Below are 18,760 nucleotides of genomic sequence, written 5' to 3' on the forward strand. Positions count from 1 at the left end.
CCCTTACCCCCTGATAACCATAAGTTTGTTTTCTACATTTGTAACTATTTCTTGAAGTACTTACTCTTTAGGTGTTCTGAATTTTGGAACAGAGAGCCATTTCCTAACCCCTAACTGACCACCCACGTTGATGCAGGGCTTTATTTTATTTATTTATTTATTTATTTTTGGCTGTGTTGGGTCTTCGTTACTGCATGTGGGCTTTCTCTAGTTGCGGCGAGCGGGGGCTACTCTTCGTTGCGGTGCGCAGGCTTCTCATTGCGGTGGCTTTTCTTGTTGCGGAGCACGGGCTCTAGGCGCATGGGCTTCAGTAGTTGTGACACGTGGGCTCAGTAGTTGTGGCTCGCGAGCTCTAGAGCACAGGCTCAGTAGTTGTAGCGCGTGGGCTTAGTTGCTCCGCGGCATGTGGAATCTTCCCAGACCAGGGCTCGAACCCGTGTCCCCTGCATTGGCAGGCGGATTATTAACCCCTGCACCACCAGGCAAGTCCCTGATGCAGGGCTTTAAATTGAACTCCTCCAACCCATTGTTAAAACATTTGGATCATTTTATAATTGGAGAAGTGACATTTTTCCTTCAGGGACTTCCTATACTTAAATGTGCCAGATATATGATTATGGTTTAGAGGTTTAGAGTCACTTGGCTCTTTTGGATTTGTAAACCAGTATGTAGATATCAACTTAGCCTTTTAAATTATTTAAGAACAAACCAAACATACATATTTGCATTCTCCAACACAAACATCTCTTACCAGAAATCAAAGATAGAAATTGTAGTCCCCCAAAAGAATACAAACACAGGGTCTAGGTTTTTGGGTTTGGTTTGGTTTGTGATTGGTGTTTTCATTAAGACCTGCTGCAGACAAGGAACGAGTAAGAGCCTGTGTGGGTTAAGCTTGAGTAGGGAGGAACCCCACCAGCTCGCCATTCCTGCCTGTGCCCACTTGGGCCTCGCTTCAGTTCCCCTGCCTGCCTCGCAGTCTTCTGAATGTCTGGACCTATAACCATCCTCCAGCGAGGTTTGTCTGCAGAAGTGACAATCAGAAGGAAGCAGCCAGAAAAGCTATGAGGCAGCTCTGGTTCCCTGCCTGTTTCAGAAGAGTCCTAGTTCCACTGAATAGCTCGCTTGCAAAGAGGAAGCCTTCTTTTCGGATCGGGAATTTGCTTAGTCATAAGTTTAATGACTTTTTAAGCTTTCTATGAATACATTTTGGTAAGTTTCCGTTTTGAATCAGTACCAAAAAAAGGACACACATTGTTTTTAACTTGGAAAACAGGTGCTTTCATTCATGCAGAACTGCAAAACAGATAAACATGTTTTATAAGATCTTTTTATTTTTCTTTGAATGTCAGGTGAATGGGAAGCATTCGGAATTCATGAGGTAGAATGTAGTACTTAGGAAAAAAACGTGACAAAAGATAAACTTCTCAGCCTGTACGGCATTGTGAGAAACACTTTTTTCTTCTGTAGAAAAAAATATGAAGACTCATCAGGTTCACAGTTCTCATGTTCTGAGTCCTAATTTCTATACATGAAAACAAGTTACATGAACCACTCCTGGAACTCTTCTCCTCTCCCGCTGTTATGGGGATTTATTTCCTCTCCTGCCTACTGTATACACCACTCTTTCTCTTCTCAGTTCAAGCTGGCCTGCTGTGACAGGAGAGAGTTGATGTTAAGATGGGCGGGGGACATTGTTCCTTTCTTTCTCTTATACATCCTACATAATGTCAGCATCTTAATTTAACTGAGCCTTCACTCCCCGGACCCTTACCCTACACCACAACCCATTCCCCCCCACTACAGTGTCCCCTAAACACTCATCATCATGTTATTGGAGTCCATTCTCTGCCATAATAAAGCCCCAGTCTCATGGAGACACTTGGAAATTTTGAATGGAACTCCTGAGTACTTCCCAGGGATTTTAGAGTTTGAGGACTACTGGCAACAGCTTGAGAATCTTCATTCCACAGCTGGGACTGTAAAGGTGAGAAATGTGTTCCTGGCATCCCAAACTGAAGCACGACGCTGAATATATTTTCCCCTAGAAACATTGTTATGGTATAAATGGTAGTGTCTCTGGTATCCTTTTTGCTATACTATGGATACCTTTGTGTTAAATTGTCTTTTTGGAGGACACTGCTCCAGGAACCTAGGCATTATCTTTATGGGAAAATGCTTGCTTTCCAAATTCCAAACATCTTACTTAAAAATGGACTTTTGGAACACAATCCATTCACAATTTGGCTATTGGCCAGTTTAGCAAAACCAACCATTCCGCTTCCAGTCAATTCTGTGGTCCTACAATAATTCAGAGAATACCACTTATGAAATGGTACGGAGAGAGAGATGTCTCCCGTATTTCAAACTATAGCTGAAAGAAAAATGATTTAATGATTTATTCCAAATTTTATCTGATGTAGCTGAATGGTGTGTGTGTGTGTGTGTGTGTGTGTGTTCACCTGTTTTGTAATTCAAATACACGTGTTCCCCCTATGAGCTCCATTTCCTCTTGTACAACTTCCAGTGAAGTTAATTCTACATGAGTTAATCATAATGCTTTTTAAGCTACACGCTCCCTTTCTCTTATCCATTTACCTCGGGGGAGAGGGGGGTCAATGTTCTTTCTAGGTTCCATATGTGTACGAAAAATCCCCGTTAATCCTGGTTGGTAAAAGTTGTAAAGTACATTAAAACAAAAGCCAAAAGCTAAAATAAGGCACAATACCCAGTGTCCTCAAACTCTAAAATCACATCGGAAGTACCCAGAAGCCCCATTCAAAATTTCTACAAGTCTCTATTTACCTCCTCATTCTTTAATGTAACTATCTTTCCCTTTCAGTATTGTTATTCAAAATAATTTAAAGCGATGTTTTTTTTCTGGGTTTTATAAAAGTTGCTAACAGTTAAACAATAAGGAACAATAATGTGTTATTTATTTAGCTATATCATATGCTAAATAGGTTTCAGGGAGGGCCAAGACTCAGAACTTGACTTTCATTTGTAATAGTCTATGGAAAAATATATTATGAGTTCCAAACAACTGATTTTAAACCTGTCTTTTAGAACCAGTACATTAGTATGTCAGATTTAACATTTATGCTAGTATGTTACTTGGCTCAGGTTTATAATTATTAAACTATTGCATGGCTTTTACAGGGTTCAAAATTATGGATAATAATGGAATACCTGGGTGGCGGTTCAGCACTGGATCTTGTAAGTATTTTTAAATAATTACACACATATATCCATACTTGCACTTTTTTCTTTTAATTGGAGTAAGCAATGGTTTTTGGACAAGCTAAGCGGTTGTTTAGTTAATATGTTCACTCTGTCTTCAGGACTACTACTCTTATATAGATTCAGCTATATTGCAGGGTTCTTCACATTGCTGGCATTCTTAAAGTATGTAAGAAATGCAAACAGCTTAATAAAATAAAATTCCCCCCAAATTAGGAATGAGTGTGTGACAGTTGCTGTCAGTTTAGAGTTTTACTTTACATGCTTATCCCTGAGAAGACTCAATGTTCTTAGATTTTTAAAAAATATATCATTCAGATAACTGTCTCTAAAATTGGCTCTTGGGTTCTGACCAAGAAGGCCTACAGACCCAGCTCTCTGCAGAGTTCTCTCTGTCCCTCTATAGGTCATTTGGAAATGTGATGGCATCTTTGTCACAATGACTTGGAAGTGCCACAGCCTTTTTAGTGGGCAGGGACCAGGCTGCTAAAATCCTGCAGTATGCGGAAAAAGTTCTAACCAATGAAGATATGTTCATGCATGAAATGTTTTTGAGAAACACTGGTTGTTTTCCCCAAGTGGTGTGATTCTGTCAGTGTTGTTCCCAGCCTTTTAAATCTTTATTAATATGACATTGTATTTAAAATGCAATATGAATGACTAGAGACAAGTTTGTGTAGTAGAATAACCACGGGCTGGCCTGTGGGAGTTTGAGGTTCTAGCGCTGGCTCTATTTATAACTAGATCTGTGACTGTGAACCAGACACATAAATTCCTTGGACTTGGATGTCCTATAAAACAAAGAATTTGCTCTAAGCTCCTCTTCCATGTTTAATATAATATGACTTTTATATAATATGCTTCTGCCTTTGAAATTATAGAGTCTGCTGTTTCTAAAAGTAATTTTAATTCTTATTTTTTAAAGTGGAGATGAGTTTTTCTGACTGAAAGTAATCAAATATTTTTCAAAGACTTTCATCCTGACTGCCAGTGACTCCAAAGTTTCAAATAATCCTGTGAAAAGAAATGACCATAAGCGATTTTCTTCCCTTTAAACAGAACCATACTTAAACCATTCTAAAGAAATGGTAATTAAACTTGATGGAGAGCCTCATCTTCTAGGAATTCATCTCAGTTTAATCAGTTGCTGAGTTAGGTCATCCTTCCTTGTGTCTAATGTAATTCTTATATCCTAAAGCTCGAGTTCATTTTTTTCTTTCTCTCTCCTCTCTAGTGAGAGAACGTAACTGGTGTTTCTTTGGATAATAATCCTTCATGCATATGGAGTCGGGTCTCATTCTCCTCTTGCTGTTAAATGATCTGAGCTCTATTTCTCTTGTCACATGGTTTGATTACACAATAGTTTTTTGATTAGCTCCACCAGAAGCCTCACAATTGCTCCACGAGCCTCCTTCCACTTCTTAAATATTAAGAACCCTTTCCAAATTTATCACAGTTAACTGGCCCCCAAAAGTGCTTACCATGTCACTTCCCTGTTTTGTAGACATTGGCAAAGCTAGTGCACTGCTTTCATCCGGATTTCTGATAGCAATGTGAAGCACTGGACACTGGCCCAGCCCTAACTAATACAATCTGTATCCCCAGTAGTAGTTTGGTCAGTTTTATGAAATCTCTGAATGAAATGATTGTGAGATCATAATCTCATTCTGCCATTCTGATCTCCACGTAAATACAACAAATACCTATTAGCATAAATTCAATGAACTTAAAATATTCTTAAAATCAAGAGACCTAGATCCTAGTCCTGGTTCTGCCATTGACTAGCTGGCTAATACTGGGCAAGCCATTTAACCTGTGCCTCAAATGTTCCATGAAGAAATTAGATGAGTAATCTCTCGAACTCTGTTTTTCTAGCCCTAACACTTAATGATATTGTGATTTAATTATAAACCTCATTTGACTGGACTTTGTAGGCAGAGCCAGTGATGAGAAAATGTGCTATTTCTTCTTCACATATAGTCCTGTACGAATGAATGCTATCATTTGGGGGAATCTAAGAAAGGATCAGGCTTAGAGGAGGGCACTGCTACCAGGGACAAGAGAAATCAGGAGGGATGCTGGGTAGAGAGTGTTCATCCTTAAACTGGTGCCTGACTAATGGAACATGATTATGACCAGTATTGATGTCAACATTATATAGTGTATACCTCAAGATGCCCTCCCATTCTAACAAAAATAATTAGTTGTATGTGAACAGACTTTGAGCATACTATACATTATTTTATTGAATTGATTATACCTTCTTTCCAAATAGAATTGCAGTGACTTACAACAAAAACACATATAATAGTAAGGTTAAGAGAATAAAACATGAGCACCACGGGAAAAAGTTGGAAACAATATGCTAACTGTAAGAGAAAGCATAACAAAACATGGTGCATTAGAGACTGGCTGGAAGTCAAAAGAGTATGGGGAACACCCCCAAGCCCACAAGTAGATAGTCTCTGAAAGGGAAAATGTCCCTCTCTTGAATATCCTCAGTTGACAACAGAGGCAAATCGCACAAGGCCAGTACACTGCCCCGGGGGCAGAAGTGTTAGCTATTAGAGACATGATATGGTCTTCAGTCTTTAGAGAGAAGCTCAGTTGTGAGCTCCAGGGACAGTCGACCAAGATCTTGCCTCATCTCTCCCAAGGTTGCATTGGAAATTTTTTAAAAAGCAATCTGTGTTCCATCTACTTTACCTTCCTTCTCTTTCCAACTCCCTTATTCCTCCTTTTCTGATCATTATCATCACGGCTAAGGAAACATTTTAACCACAAGGTTTGGGACAGTTTTCTGTCTGATAGTGAACAAGAAAAACGCAGCTCTACCACCACCCCATTCCCATTTCCCTGCCACCCAGGCGCCCCTGCCATCCCCCTCCAGTACCCAGTTAAGTGAGATTTTACTTTTACTGAATTTTAAACTGGACCTAAGTATACCAGATAAGCGAATGGGTCTGTAGGACCACTTTTCTGTTTGTTTTTACTTAAATATATTTTTAAAATTCTGTGTTATCCAGGGCACTTTTAGAAATCCTTCAGAATGATAGCTAGTACCTTTTATATGGACCTTGCCCAATTTCCTAAGTGACTGAGGGTATACCTCCTCTGGCCCTGTCAACATTTTATGATCAGTGATACTAAGTACTAATCTTAAGTAGTATGACATTTATCTTTAACTTATTTGGTAGCACCTCAGAATTGCATTGCCAGCAATCAATAAAATAATATGCCATTTTCACCTTTTAGCTGACTTTAACCACGGCTGTTTAAATAGAAACTTTTGGGGTGGAAGTTGATATATTTGAAAGTAAACAGATAATGTTACCTAGGAAAGGCACCTATTGAACTATGAACCTCCCTGGAGTATACTATATGTCCAGAGCATAGTTAATATTAAATGGTGAGACCGAAGTGTGGTTTCTATTTTAAGCTGTTAAATTTCAACATGAAAGTGCCCTTTATTCAGAATAAATATGGCATTCATGAAAGATGAAATACAGAAGGTGCCAAAGAGCTGTGAATCCCTCCCAGTGTGAGGCAGAGTGGGCAATATTTGATTTTCACCACCTCTTCCCTCCTTCCAGCAAACAGAACTCTACCTCAGCTCTGACTTTAGATTCCCACCCTTTCCTGTAATAATATTGTACAGTCCACTGTTTGTGCTTTATGAGGTACCAGAATTTTAAAATAACCATTTATTTTAAGGAGAGATTTTCAGATATTCCATTACAAATTCTCCTGAAACCTAATCATTGCTTTCCTTGTATTGCAGTTAAAACTACTGGCTTTAGTACAGGGAAATGTGTTACATTTATTTGAAAAACCGTATCCCTCCATAATTTGATATTTTTTTACAATGAAAGTCTGAATAGTTTAATTATTATATTCCTAGCTAAAATTTAAATCTGAGTCTCAAAAAAGGGTCTATGCTTTACAATGTTTTTGAAATACACAAATGCTAAGAACTGTGCTACAGCTGACATATATGATCAAATTTGGTTGCTGCAAAAATCTTATGGACCGTCTGATCTAAAAATCAGTTCGGTGTAAATATTTAAGAAGTTTTAAACAGCAAATACCAAAATTTAAGTAGCTGATTTCTTTTTTCCTATCTGAGAAAAAGAACGCTAGTTCTGTCATTATTTAAGCATGTTTCTTAGATCTTTGATGTAAATATTTAAGAACCTTAGTATTTGGAGCTAGTATATAGGTTGTACTATCTTTCAAGATTAAATCTAATCATTAAAAAACCCTTTCTGCCCTTTGACTTAACTTTCCTCACCTTTTAAAATTTTCTCATTTGTTTAAATATTGGTTTAATAAACAGAACTGCTTCATATATCTAAGCGATTCTCTTATTTCAAAGAGAATGTCAAGTTCGAACTTCATTGTTCCAAACTTTTACATGTATATGTATGTATGTGTTTTTCCCCCTAAGCTGAGAGCTGGTCCATTTGATGAGTTCCAGATCGCTACCATGCTAAAGGAAATTTTGAAAGGTCTGGACTACCTGCATTCAGAAAAGAAAATTCACCGAGACATAAAAGGTATACAGAAGTCTAATGTGAACCTGAGAAAAACAGATGCATTCTGAGGAAGCTGAGGGTTTTTTCATCTCTTTTTCCCTCCTAGCTGCCAATGTCTTGCTCTCAGAACAAGGAGACGTGAAACTTGCTGACTTTGGAGTTGCTGGCCAACTGACAGATACACAAATTAAAAGAAATACCTTTGTGGGAACACCATTTTGGATGGCTCCTGAAGTTATCCAGCAGTCAGCTTATGACTCAAAAGTAAAGTGTTACCTGTACAAACTATTTTGCTTTTAATATTGTTTTATATAGAGTACTATCCTATTTAATAAACTGCCTTAATACTCCTTCCTTTTAAAGTATTCCTAAAGCTAGAGTCATGTCAGATGTTGCTGGTAAATCATACGTTCCCTTGATGCTGGTAATATTTGGACCTTCTTCCCTTCAGTGGCCTTTCATCCTACTTGGAATACAATCCAAAGTTCTTACTATCACATATGTGGCTCTCTACAGTCTGGCCCTTGTCTACCTCTGGCTCATCTCCTATCACTCTCCTCTATTTTCTTTTTTTTGATCTCTCTTCACTTCCACTTTTTTTAAATTAATTTTTATTGGCCCTCTATTTTCTGTCTGCTTCAGCCACAGTGGCCTCATTGCTGGTCTGTGAACACAGCAAGTCCCCTCTAACCTCAGGACCTTTGCACTTGCCTCTCCCTCTATCTGGAATAGCCTTTCTCCCAATTAGGTCTCTGCTTAAACATTACCTACACAGAACAGTCTTCCCTGGCTATCCTGTGTAAATTTGCAGCCCTTTTACCTTATTCATTATTCCCTTATCCTGATTTACTATTTTCTTCACAGAACTTAGCACCATCTGACATCCTACTATTTATTTATTTAGTTATCTGTCTCTTCTACTAGAACATAAGCCCCTTGAGAGCAGGGATTTTGTCTGGTTTGGTCACTACCTGAGTCCTCAGTGTCTAGAATACAGTAGCTGGCACAAAGTAGGGGATTTGATCATTTTTTAAAATAAATGAATTATATTAATAAAAATTTATTAACATCACATTTCTTGAGACACTTTCATATTGTATGACCGTTAGACTCCACATGTTGTTTTGTGGCAGTATGTTGGAATGGAATTTCAAGGTAATTTTTCTTTCCTCCTTACCTTAGGCTGACATTTGGTCACTGGGAATTACTGCTATTGAACTGGCCAAAGGAGAGCCACCTAACTCCGATATGCATCCTATGAGAGTTCTGTTTCTTATTCCAAAAAACAATCCTCCAACTCTTGTCGGAGACTTTACTAAATCCTTTAAGGAGTTTATTGATGCTTGCCTGAACAAAGATCCATCATTTGTGAGTATATATGCTATGACTGCTATTTTCTATGATCAGCTCTACATAGAGCCAGTGTGGTTTGTTCAACAGTGAGGAATACATTGCCTGTGAAAACTGTCTAAGATCCATCCAGGAACGTGATTCTTCCCTCTATGTTGCTAATTTTGTTTAGTTGTTGACAAGATCTGTAGTTCCTTCTCTCCTTCCCCTGCATCTTTTTCTCTTTTTTCTGTGGTCCCTAGCTTCTTTATTCTGTTGATCATTTCCTATTTCAGGGGGAAATAAAGTTCATTTTCTAGGATGTCATTATGAAAGTATATGTATAACTATTCACAATGATTTTTATTCAACTGTGTTTTCATGAAAGTTGTTTGCGTTTCACTATTTTTTATTTAATGTTCAGAAATTCCAACATGAAGTTGTATACGTTTCCTGAAGTCTAATGAGCTCCATTCATTTACTTGGCAAAGTTGATTACAGTTGTTTTACTGTTTTTAAAATAAAGCTGCCCGATGACTTCGAGAAACTAGAAATATACAAGAACTGAATTTGATGTGACAATTTTTAAGTTGCTAATGAATATTCTCATATTAATAAAATACTAGGGGGGAAAATATCCCCCACAGCACCTGGTGTTTGTATTTAGATGCAATATGAATTAATGTGTGATGAAGAAGGGGGTCATATGATATGTGCAGATAATAACAAAGTTACAGCCTTGCTAGTTTTCATCCTTTTTTCCAATTTACAGTAAATATAATAAAAGTATTTTAAAGCACTATTTTGAAACGTTTTTAAATTTTTACTTAATTATCAAAGTGCTGCCATGTGTTTCTGCTTTTAAGAAAGCCCTGCTGCCTGTTGCTAGTAGGTAGGCCACCTTTTGCCCATTGGGCTTTAGCAAATTGGTACCAAAGTAGTGAATTTAATTTGGTTGCCTTGAGCCACTTCAAACATAGAATTAGCTATTGTCCTATGGCATTTTAGTTGTCCTCACACCTGCAGACATACTTTTACACCTTTCAGCTTAATAACTGAAGTGATTTCTTGTCACTCCTTGCAATCGAAAGAGCCTAGAAATATTCATGCATCCTTTCTTTTTTGTTCCTTAGCGTCCTACAGCTAAAGAACTTCTGAAACATAAATTCATTGTAAAAAATTCAAAGAAGACTTCTTATCTGACTGAACTGATAGATCGATTTAAGAGATGGAAGGCAGAAGGGCACAGTGATGACGACTCTGATTCTGAGGGCTCTGATTCGTATGTACCAATTATTTAATTTTTATGTAGATAGCCCATTTTAAATTGCATATATTTTAACTGTGATCCAATATGCTTTCTCTAGCATACAATATAAACCTTATTCTAAAGTCTGACTTTAGAAACTGTGAAAATCTTTTAAAATCACAGTCTGTGAAGTACAATGAATTTGGAAACACGTTTTTTTCTTAGAAGCGAATTGCTTTAGTTTTAAATGGTCTCGGTCTAACCCCTAGTGGATACTTGAGTATATTACAAAATTTTGGAACAAGATTCGATTTAAGGTGTTTTACTGGTTTGCCCAAAGTGATAAGGAGCAACGTCTTCTCTCACTTTGATGGCAACCTGCAAAATCCCTCTGGAGAACTAACGTTTCCCACCTCTTGGCCATATACCAAACCGTGATCAGACCGGGACGTTGAAATATTCATTTATATCTCATTTGTACCCCCTAAAAAGTTGCACTGTTTTTTAACTGCAGCATTTATACTAGCATTTTAGCCTCTAAGTCCATAATTTAATTTACTCCTTCGCTAGCTGAATTGACACAAAGGCAACACCAAATTTCTTTAGATACTACTTGCATTTATGAGAAATTGCCCAACTTTTAAAAGGTCTAAAAAATACCAGGATAGTTGTTTTTACTCTGTTCTAATGGTTGTTGGCCTTAGCTGCCCATGAGAGTCACCCATGGAGCCTTTCAAAAATGTAAATCAACTATACTCCAACATATAATAAAAATTTTTAAAAATCACAAGCCACACTACAGGAGATCCTGATCTAGTCAGTGGGAAGGAGTTGGGGCAGGGCTTTATATATAGTAAGAGACCTTCATGTGCGATTCTGGTACACACTTAGAGTTGAGAACCATTGCTACTCTTCAGTAAAAAGTGGTGTCTATCTGAAACTGAGATCAAATGATTTTTTATACATCGGGACAATTCTCCGTTCGGAGTCTGGCTGCATTGATTAGGTATTTTCACCAAGCTGTATCATTTAGGAACTTATAGAAGTATCTTTGGCAATCTCTTTAGGGAATCCACCAGCAGGGAAAATAATACTCATCCTGAATGGAGCTTTACCACCGTGCGAAAGAAGCCTGATCCAAAGAAACTGCAGAATGGGGCAGTATGTATATGGAGATGATCACTTCCTCTTGGTAGACTTTTTCGAACTATATAGTGAGAGTATAATGGCCAAAAATTGTTAGAATTTAATACCCCTAAACGCTCATCTACCTCACTGTGTCCATAGTAGGTTTCATTTGCCATTCGTTTTGAGCTAATTAAGAAAAGGTCATAGAAGTCATTTAAGTGGCCATTGGTATGTTTTAAAATGCATTTTACCTAGAGATATCTAAACCCAGTGGAATCATGTATATCAGTTGCAATCCTCTAAGTTAGAGAACTTTTGGATGATGGATGGGAATTAGTGACGGGAAGAAAGCATGGAAACTTACCCTGTATTGGGTCTTTTGGGAGGAGGATTCCAATGAATGCACATGAATGATTATTTTAATGTCATGTGTATAATCTATAATATTTGTTCAAAGGAGCAAGATCTTGTACAAACCCTGAGCTGTTTGTCTATGATAATCACACCTGCATTTGCTGAAGTAAGTACAGATTCATTAGCTTTGGATATCTATTTTAAGAAGTATAGTGATTTTAAATGTTATAGCTATTGATCTTTCTCAGCTTAAACAGCAGGATGAGAATAATGCTAGCAGGAATCAGGCCATCGAAGAACTGGAGAAAAGTATTGCTGTGGCTGAAGCTGCCTGTCCGGGCATCACAGATAAAATGGTGAAGAAATTAATTGAAAAATTTCAAAAGTAAGCATGAAATGTCATTTTTAAAACACTATTTTGACATTTTCTGTTGGATGTTCATTTATGATGCGATAATATAATTACCTACTTGATTCAGTCATTCCGTTTATTCCTAACAAAGTCAATTCTTAATAGTCATATGCTTGAAAACTGTTTTGTTTGTTGCCCACCTTAAACATTAGCTTTTGGAATTATTATCTTCGGGCATTACAAGGTAGTTTTCCACTGAACGAAATGACCTGTTTTGTTTTTTTTTTTTTTTTTCCTCCCTGTTAGTAGGAGTACAGACAAAAGGTCAGGGGACATATTCTTATTTGGACCCTTGTAAATGCCATTGAGGAATGCTTTCATTCTTGCTACTACTCTTATCACACTGCTGTTCACATTGTTTCAGTGCTGAAGTTCATTAAGTTTAACCCCCATAAGAAAAGTTAAGGATTTTCGGTAGGGAAACTCAAATGAAGACTCTAAAAGGTTCTTATGTTTGATTTCAGTTTCTATACTGCCTGTTGAACTGTTGCTTTCACTTTGTTCACATTCAATAAAGTTCTTACATTTAATTTTTAAATTCCCTTTTAAAACAAGACTTTTGTACGCATATACAAACACAACTACTTAGCTCAAGCAAGTTATAAAAAGCACTACTAATCTTAGCCTTAATCCCATTATATTGCTTCTCAGTGCATCTTTATATTCCTTTGTATTTGTGATGCCGCTGGGATCAAGTTGGAACAAACCATACAGCCTGTAAAACACATAATCTCCTAGATCTTTCTGGCTGATAAAGCCTATTTATACTCATCAGCTAAAGCCCCTCTTAAAATCCCTTAGTTTTTAGTGGAAACCTCCCCTCTTTTCCAATTTGCAAACAAATCAATTGGAAGTTGTAAAATCAGACCCAGAAGGGATTTTTGAACCACTTTATATTTTAACGTTTACATGATGAGACGCAATACAATTTTTGTTTGCTGAATCAATTCTTTCATTGCAGAGTTCATACGGATGTAAAATAGACACATGCATAGTTGTATATCAATTTAAGTTTTTCTTAATTTTATAGGTGTTCAGCAGATGAATCCCCCTAAGAAACTTCTTGTTAGTGGCTTCTATTTCATATGGACCCAGAGAAACCCACCAAAGCTACTTCAAGCTTAACACTGCTTAACTCATGAGCTCCACGTGCCTTTTGGATCTTTGTGGCGTTGAAGATTTGGAAGAAGCTATTCAACTATTTTGTGATGGTGTTTATCATTTTATATTTTAAAGAGATTATTTTGTAAGGAATAACTTTTAATACTATAGTTTTACCTGTATTCTAGTAAATGTTGAGATACAGTTTTGCTTTTAGGTATCATTATTACTTAAGTTACTAGGATGAATACCTTTCATGTTTTGATCTTTAGTTAACTGTACACTTATGAAACATACAGGTCTTTCAAAGTCATCCTAAATATTCAACTTTTGTAATCATCAAGCCTCAAAAAGCTTTTTTTTTTTTTAAACACAAGCATATTCTAAAAATGACTACTGCTGGGGAGGTGGAAACAAGTCACACGTTCTTAAAGCAGAAGGTTTATTTTTGGGGTTTTTTTTTTTTGTTTTTTTTGTTTTTTTGGCTGTGTTGGATCTTCGTTTCTGTGCGAGGGCTTTCTGTAGTTGTGGCAAGCGGGGGCCACTCTTCATCACGGTGCGCGGGCCTCTCACTATCGCGGCCTCTCTTGTTGCGGAGCACAGGCTCCAGACGTGCAGGCTCAGTAGTTGTGGCTCACGGGCCTAGTTGCTCCACGGTATGTGGGATCTTCCCAGACCAGGGCTCGAACCCGTGTCCCCTGTATTAGCAGGCAGATTCTCAACCACTGCGCCACCAGGGAAGCCCAAAGCAGAAGTTTTTAATAAGCTCTTAGAAATGAAACCTGGAAAACTATTGACTCTTCTCCCAAGTGGGTATGATATTCCAGGCAGCTCAATGATGATCACATTTGAGAGCCCTGCGTTTGAAACATTTAGAGGCAACATGTAGCAACAGAGGTACCTCTTGGTGTGCAGTATTTACTTTCTCTTATAGAAGAGACAATTGACCCTTATTTAACATGGTTGGAAAGTTAAAGCAGTACTAATTAGCCAAGGATGGATTTTTGGTAATACCGGAAGAATTAGTCAGGATTCATTTTTAAAATCAACTCAAATCACATACTATATGCTTGGATTTGGGGAGCTTAAAAGAAGCTGATTATCATGTGATTATAAATACCTGAGCAACAGGTATGAATATAATTTACACCAGCATATTTTTGTCATGGTCATAAAATGTCCTATAAACTATTTATACTTTTTTTTTCCTCATAACTATCCAATACATAAACATCATTTGTTCATTTTTGAAAGGGTATTTAAATAAGCATTTTCTAGTTCATATGAAAATAACCATAGTACAGGATGATTTCTGTCCGTACAAAGGTAAGTTAGACTGTACAGTTAATTTTCAGTTATATTTATGGTACTGTTACATGGGTAATACCTTTTTCTTTTAAGCCCAGTATATATATTATGCCTGCCTAAGTTCTGAAGTGGGGCTATATTTCAGTAGTTGTAGAATTATTGATATTAATTAGTTTTGATAGTTAATGTTTTATTGTTTGGATCTGAACAATTTGGTTTTTGCACAAAAGTCATTTTAATAAACGTAAATAATTGCCAAATATTAGAAGAAAGATTTTCTTCAAGTGAAGAATACAGTTTTTAGTCAAAGCGGCCATTACCTCTTCCTTTTTTGTAATAATACAGACACTTGAATAAGTTGTTTTTGTGTCATATGCCAAGAAAATTTTTTCATTGGTGCCTATACTGTAATAATTACTTTTAACACATTGTATTTTGAAGTAATAGTTCAGTTAAAATTTTCACCTGCTATGTAACTGAAACTCAATTACAGTTTATAATTTGTAGAGGTCTGGTAATAATTTTGCAGCTCATATCATGTATCAAATGAATATTTTTGTAAAAATAAAAGCAACAAATTTTTTAATGGATTATTTGAAACTTTACAGCACAGCTGCACCATGGATAGAAAATTGTATTGCTTATTCATTATAGTTATTAGTCCTGTAAACTGTTTCTGGGTAAGCATACTTCAGTATTTTGCGGGTGGGGGGGTAAAAATAAATATTTAAATTTCCTGGTCCTCAATGTTTGTTTTCTTGAGGTGGGGGTATGGTGTGGTATTTTAATTGTTTCAAATCATTTCTTCTGTCCCCTTTCATTTATTGTTGGAACTTTAACAACAGTGTTTCCACTGGAAACTAGAAGGTATTCTTCACATTTTATTAAACATTGATTATAGCTCCAGTGAATATGTCCTGATTTCTGCCTCCTGTCCTGACAGAATTATTAATAGAGTCCTCTTTCACTCAAAAATGTCCTTCCTAGGTTACACAATAAACTTTATGGTCACCCTAGTTATAGTTTTATTAGGAAATTTTATACAGATTTGAATGCTGTATTTCTCTGGGGGAAACAAATTTCACAAAGATTTCTAGAAACTGAGATGAGAAATAGCATATAATCCTAAAAGAATTTGAGTTTTTGCTAGAGAAAAGGTCAGAGATGAACTTAATATAGCTTTGAGTATCTATAGGATTAATATATAGCTGATTGGGTTTCAATATATTCTTATTATTGAATAGCTATTCTAGACTTGTGAGTTACCGGATTCGATTCCAGGAGCAGGAAGGAAAGTGCTAGCATGTTGGAAAGAGGTAGAGTGAGGTATATTCAAAGGGATTTTTGTGGTGTAAGGACTAGGAGAGTTAAAAAACTATTCCATCCATCTTTTCTCCATTCAGTCATATATAAAAATAGCTTGCTTACATAATTGCATCATTTCTTTGAAGTCACTACCTAACATTATCTTGTAAATATGTTTTACTTACCATTAAAATCAATAAAGAAAATAAAGTTCTCAAATAGAATGCTATACCTTCCAAGGGAAATAATAGAGAAATTTTGAATGGGTCAAGAATAGAATTTTGAAAAAAAAAAAAAAGAATAGAATTTTGGTTCATTAACTCAGCCTGGAGTACTATCCTTTTTTTTTTCAGCTACCCCATTTCTACCACTTCTCCATCCCTGACTATACATTTTTACCTGCTTCCCTCCTTTTCCTTGTTCTCTAAATGTCCCTTCCCTTAATTATAGGCCAGAGCCAATCACTTCTGAAATTGACTGAAACAAAATGAAGTTCATACTTACAACTTAATTTTCAAATAAATGGGTTTCCATCACTGTTTATTAAAATGCTATTCATCTCATTTCCTTGCCTACATGCACACAACAAGATATGGCAAAAAAAATGCTTGCAGGAGAGATTACATAAACAGACCAACATGTTAACTTTTATCTTTCACTACATATTACAGCTAGTTAAGAATAGAGAATAAGTCAAACATCATATTATCCCCATCAGGCAGATGTCTGGCTTTAGAAATTGATCAATTCCTGAATTTCCGAGGTTTAGAATTCTGCCAAGTCCTAGATTAATTATAAACTTGTGTTCTGTTGAGAGAATCTATGTTCCTTCTTGTTCCTGAAATATAGGAGAGCCATGCTCCCCCTAACATATGTTATAAAAATTGAAGTCTTTAACATAAAACAGGGCCATTTTTACTGGGTCCCACATGAATAATGAGGACTGAAACCTTTAGTTGTTTAAGAACAAAATGACCAACACACTCACAGTCTACTAAATCGCTAAATGATATCAGAACCCAATTCTGTAGGTCAATCCATACTGTCACTGTTCTTCAGTGTTGAAGAGCCTGACCTTCGTTTATAATGTCTCTTTGGGGAAATGTATAATGGAGATGACAAATACCCACCTCACTCTGCTACGGGGCTGGTGAGGAAAGGGCATGTTCCAGAATGATTCAGAGGGAATAGAAGAGTGAGGCTTGAGGAACGGGGCAGAGCTGGATCTTTCATAAGCTAAGTGCCTAATCCTAGAAGAGTCCCTTAATACCGATGAATAGTAACAAAGAAAGTGGTTTTTGCAGAAGGTTCCTTATGTTTCACCTAAGTTAGTAACATGGAATTGGCCTGGAAATGTTCATAGGGTTCACATTTTAAGCTAAAAAGTAATTACATGGTTTTCACAAAGTCCTATCTTCAGCACTTGATGTATTGAAAGAGACATCTTCATCTTCTTCATCTAGCTGTAGACTACCAGAAGACAAGCGGATTCTGGCCATGGGTGAACTTATTCCTTTGTCATACAAAGAGTAGTAGTCTGGTTTAAGAATCTCTGATTCAGAATCACTGGATTCACTAGCTACACACCCTTCTGCTGCTCCCTGATCCACTAAAACTGTTGGAAACTCCTGCTCTGCAAACACATATGTAAACAGGTCAGCTTTACGACTCAGAGCAGGACAAGGCCCTAAAGGTCTAAATTCTGATCCAAAAGGAAAACGGATAGTTTTCATGTCTGATTGGCTCTGGGACCGTTTAGGGGATGGCTCTTGAATGTTATATGCAAATGCATCTTCTAAATTTGGATCTTCCTCTTCTAGATCTACATTGAGGTTGTCCCTGCCAGTAGTTTGGGCCATAGCTTCTTGGCGTTCTTGAAAGTCTTGCTGAAAGCTCTTCATTCTGAGGTTCCTTGGGCCTCTTTTGGCTGGCTTCATTGCGGTAGGCTGTAGACAGCTGTCTGGCCTTTCCCTTTCCTCTGCCATGATTGGAGACTGTCTGGGCACCTGGGGTGGTCTGTCCACATAAAAGAAGACTTGGGGAAGCATAATATCAACCTGCTGACCAGTACAAGGAATATAGGGCACATCTGTGTAAGTTAGCTGCCTTGCTGGACTCATTTTGCTTGTAAGGCCAGAAGATGTGCTCGTGTGATTGTCAGCAAACTTACAGCTTGTTTGGAAGGAGCTTAGAGGACTCCTTTCCTCAAAGTAGTCAGGATCGGGGTCGGTGGTAAAGACAGGGTCTGTATAAATAAAAGGGAACGAGGAACTGCTCTGGGACTGATGTAATGATGTGGGCTCTGACTCTGGTTTGGAATGCTCCAGCTCGGCTGCAAAGGTCACCTCCACTGCAGAGTTTCTCCTCCTGCTGTCCAGCACAGGCTCAGAGGCGTGCACTCCATTCACATTTCGGTAGTACCCACTGCCATAGGCTAGTCTCAAATCTTCCACCTTGAGAGAAAGAACATGTTGGTGAAAGAAGGAAAAAGCCATTTGGTTGGGGTGGGGACAGGGATCTAAATCAGCCTTGAATTTTGCAAAGGTAGTTTTTCACAAAGTCCTTTCAACCCATGTTCTATGCCAGGGTTGATAAATAGAAACATAAAAGCTAATAACTTGTACCACATCCCAATTTATGTGCTGAAAAATACACGACACTTTCCTTTCTCAACACCATCACACTCCCAGCCTCCGCATTCTCTATCTACTTGAGCCAGCATCGTACTTCAAGCAGTATGGTTGAGTAGCTGTATTCATGAGCTAGGAGTTCTGCCTTTTGGTCCTGGCTCTGCCTTTA

General features: G+C 37.4%; 2 protein-coding genes across 3 annotated transcripts in view; one reads left to right on the forward strand and one right to left on the reverse strand.

Moving 5' to 3' along the window:
* Positions 1–15,353, forward strand: part of STK26 (serine/threonine kinase 26) — a 65,979-nt gene extending 50,626 nt beyond the window's left edge. The window contains exons 4-12 of the mRNA XM_082610623.1: positions 3,160–3,216; positions 7,688–7,796; positions 7,882–8,039; positions 8,958–9,143; positions 10,238–10,386; positions 11,421–11,514; positions 11,939–12,001; positions 12,084–12,220; positions 13,278–15,353. Coding sequence (XP_082466749.1) covers positions 3,160–3,216; positions 7,688–7,796; positions 7,882–8,039; positions 8,958–9,143; positions 10,238–10,386; positions 11,421–11,514; positions 11,939–12,001; positions 12,084–12,220; positions 13,278–13,302 — 978 coding nt within the window. The 3' untranslated portion in view covers positions 13,303–15,353. The remainder of the gene's footprint in view (positions 1–3,159; positions 3,217–7,687; positions 7,797–7,881; positions 8,040–8,957; positions 9,144–10,237; positions 10,387–11,420; positions 11,515–11,938; positions 12,002–12,083; positions 12,221–13,277) is intronic.
* Positions 15,354–17,361: 2,008 nt separating this feature from the next.
* FRMD7 (FERM domain containing 7) overlaps positions 17,362–18,760 on the reverse strand; it is a gene marked incomplete at both ends in the record, with an annotated part of 57,671 nt that continues 56,272 nt past the window's right edge. For both annotated transcript variants that reach the window (XM_082610512.1, XM_082610511.1), the window contains one exon: positions 17,362–18,414. In XM_082610512.1, the coding sequence (XP_082466638.1) occupies positions 17,362–18,414 (1,053 nt within the window). The remainder of the gene's footprint in view (positions 18,415–18,760) is intronic.

The sequence above is a fragment of the Mesoplodon mirus genome (genome assembly GCF_964341445.2).
Source record: "Mesoplodon mirus genome assembly, chromosome: X".
NCBI classification, from domain to species: domain Eukaryota; kingdom Metazoa; phylum Chordata; class Mammalia; order Artiodactyla; family Ziphiidae; genus Mesoplodon; species Mesoplodon mirus.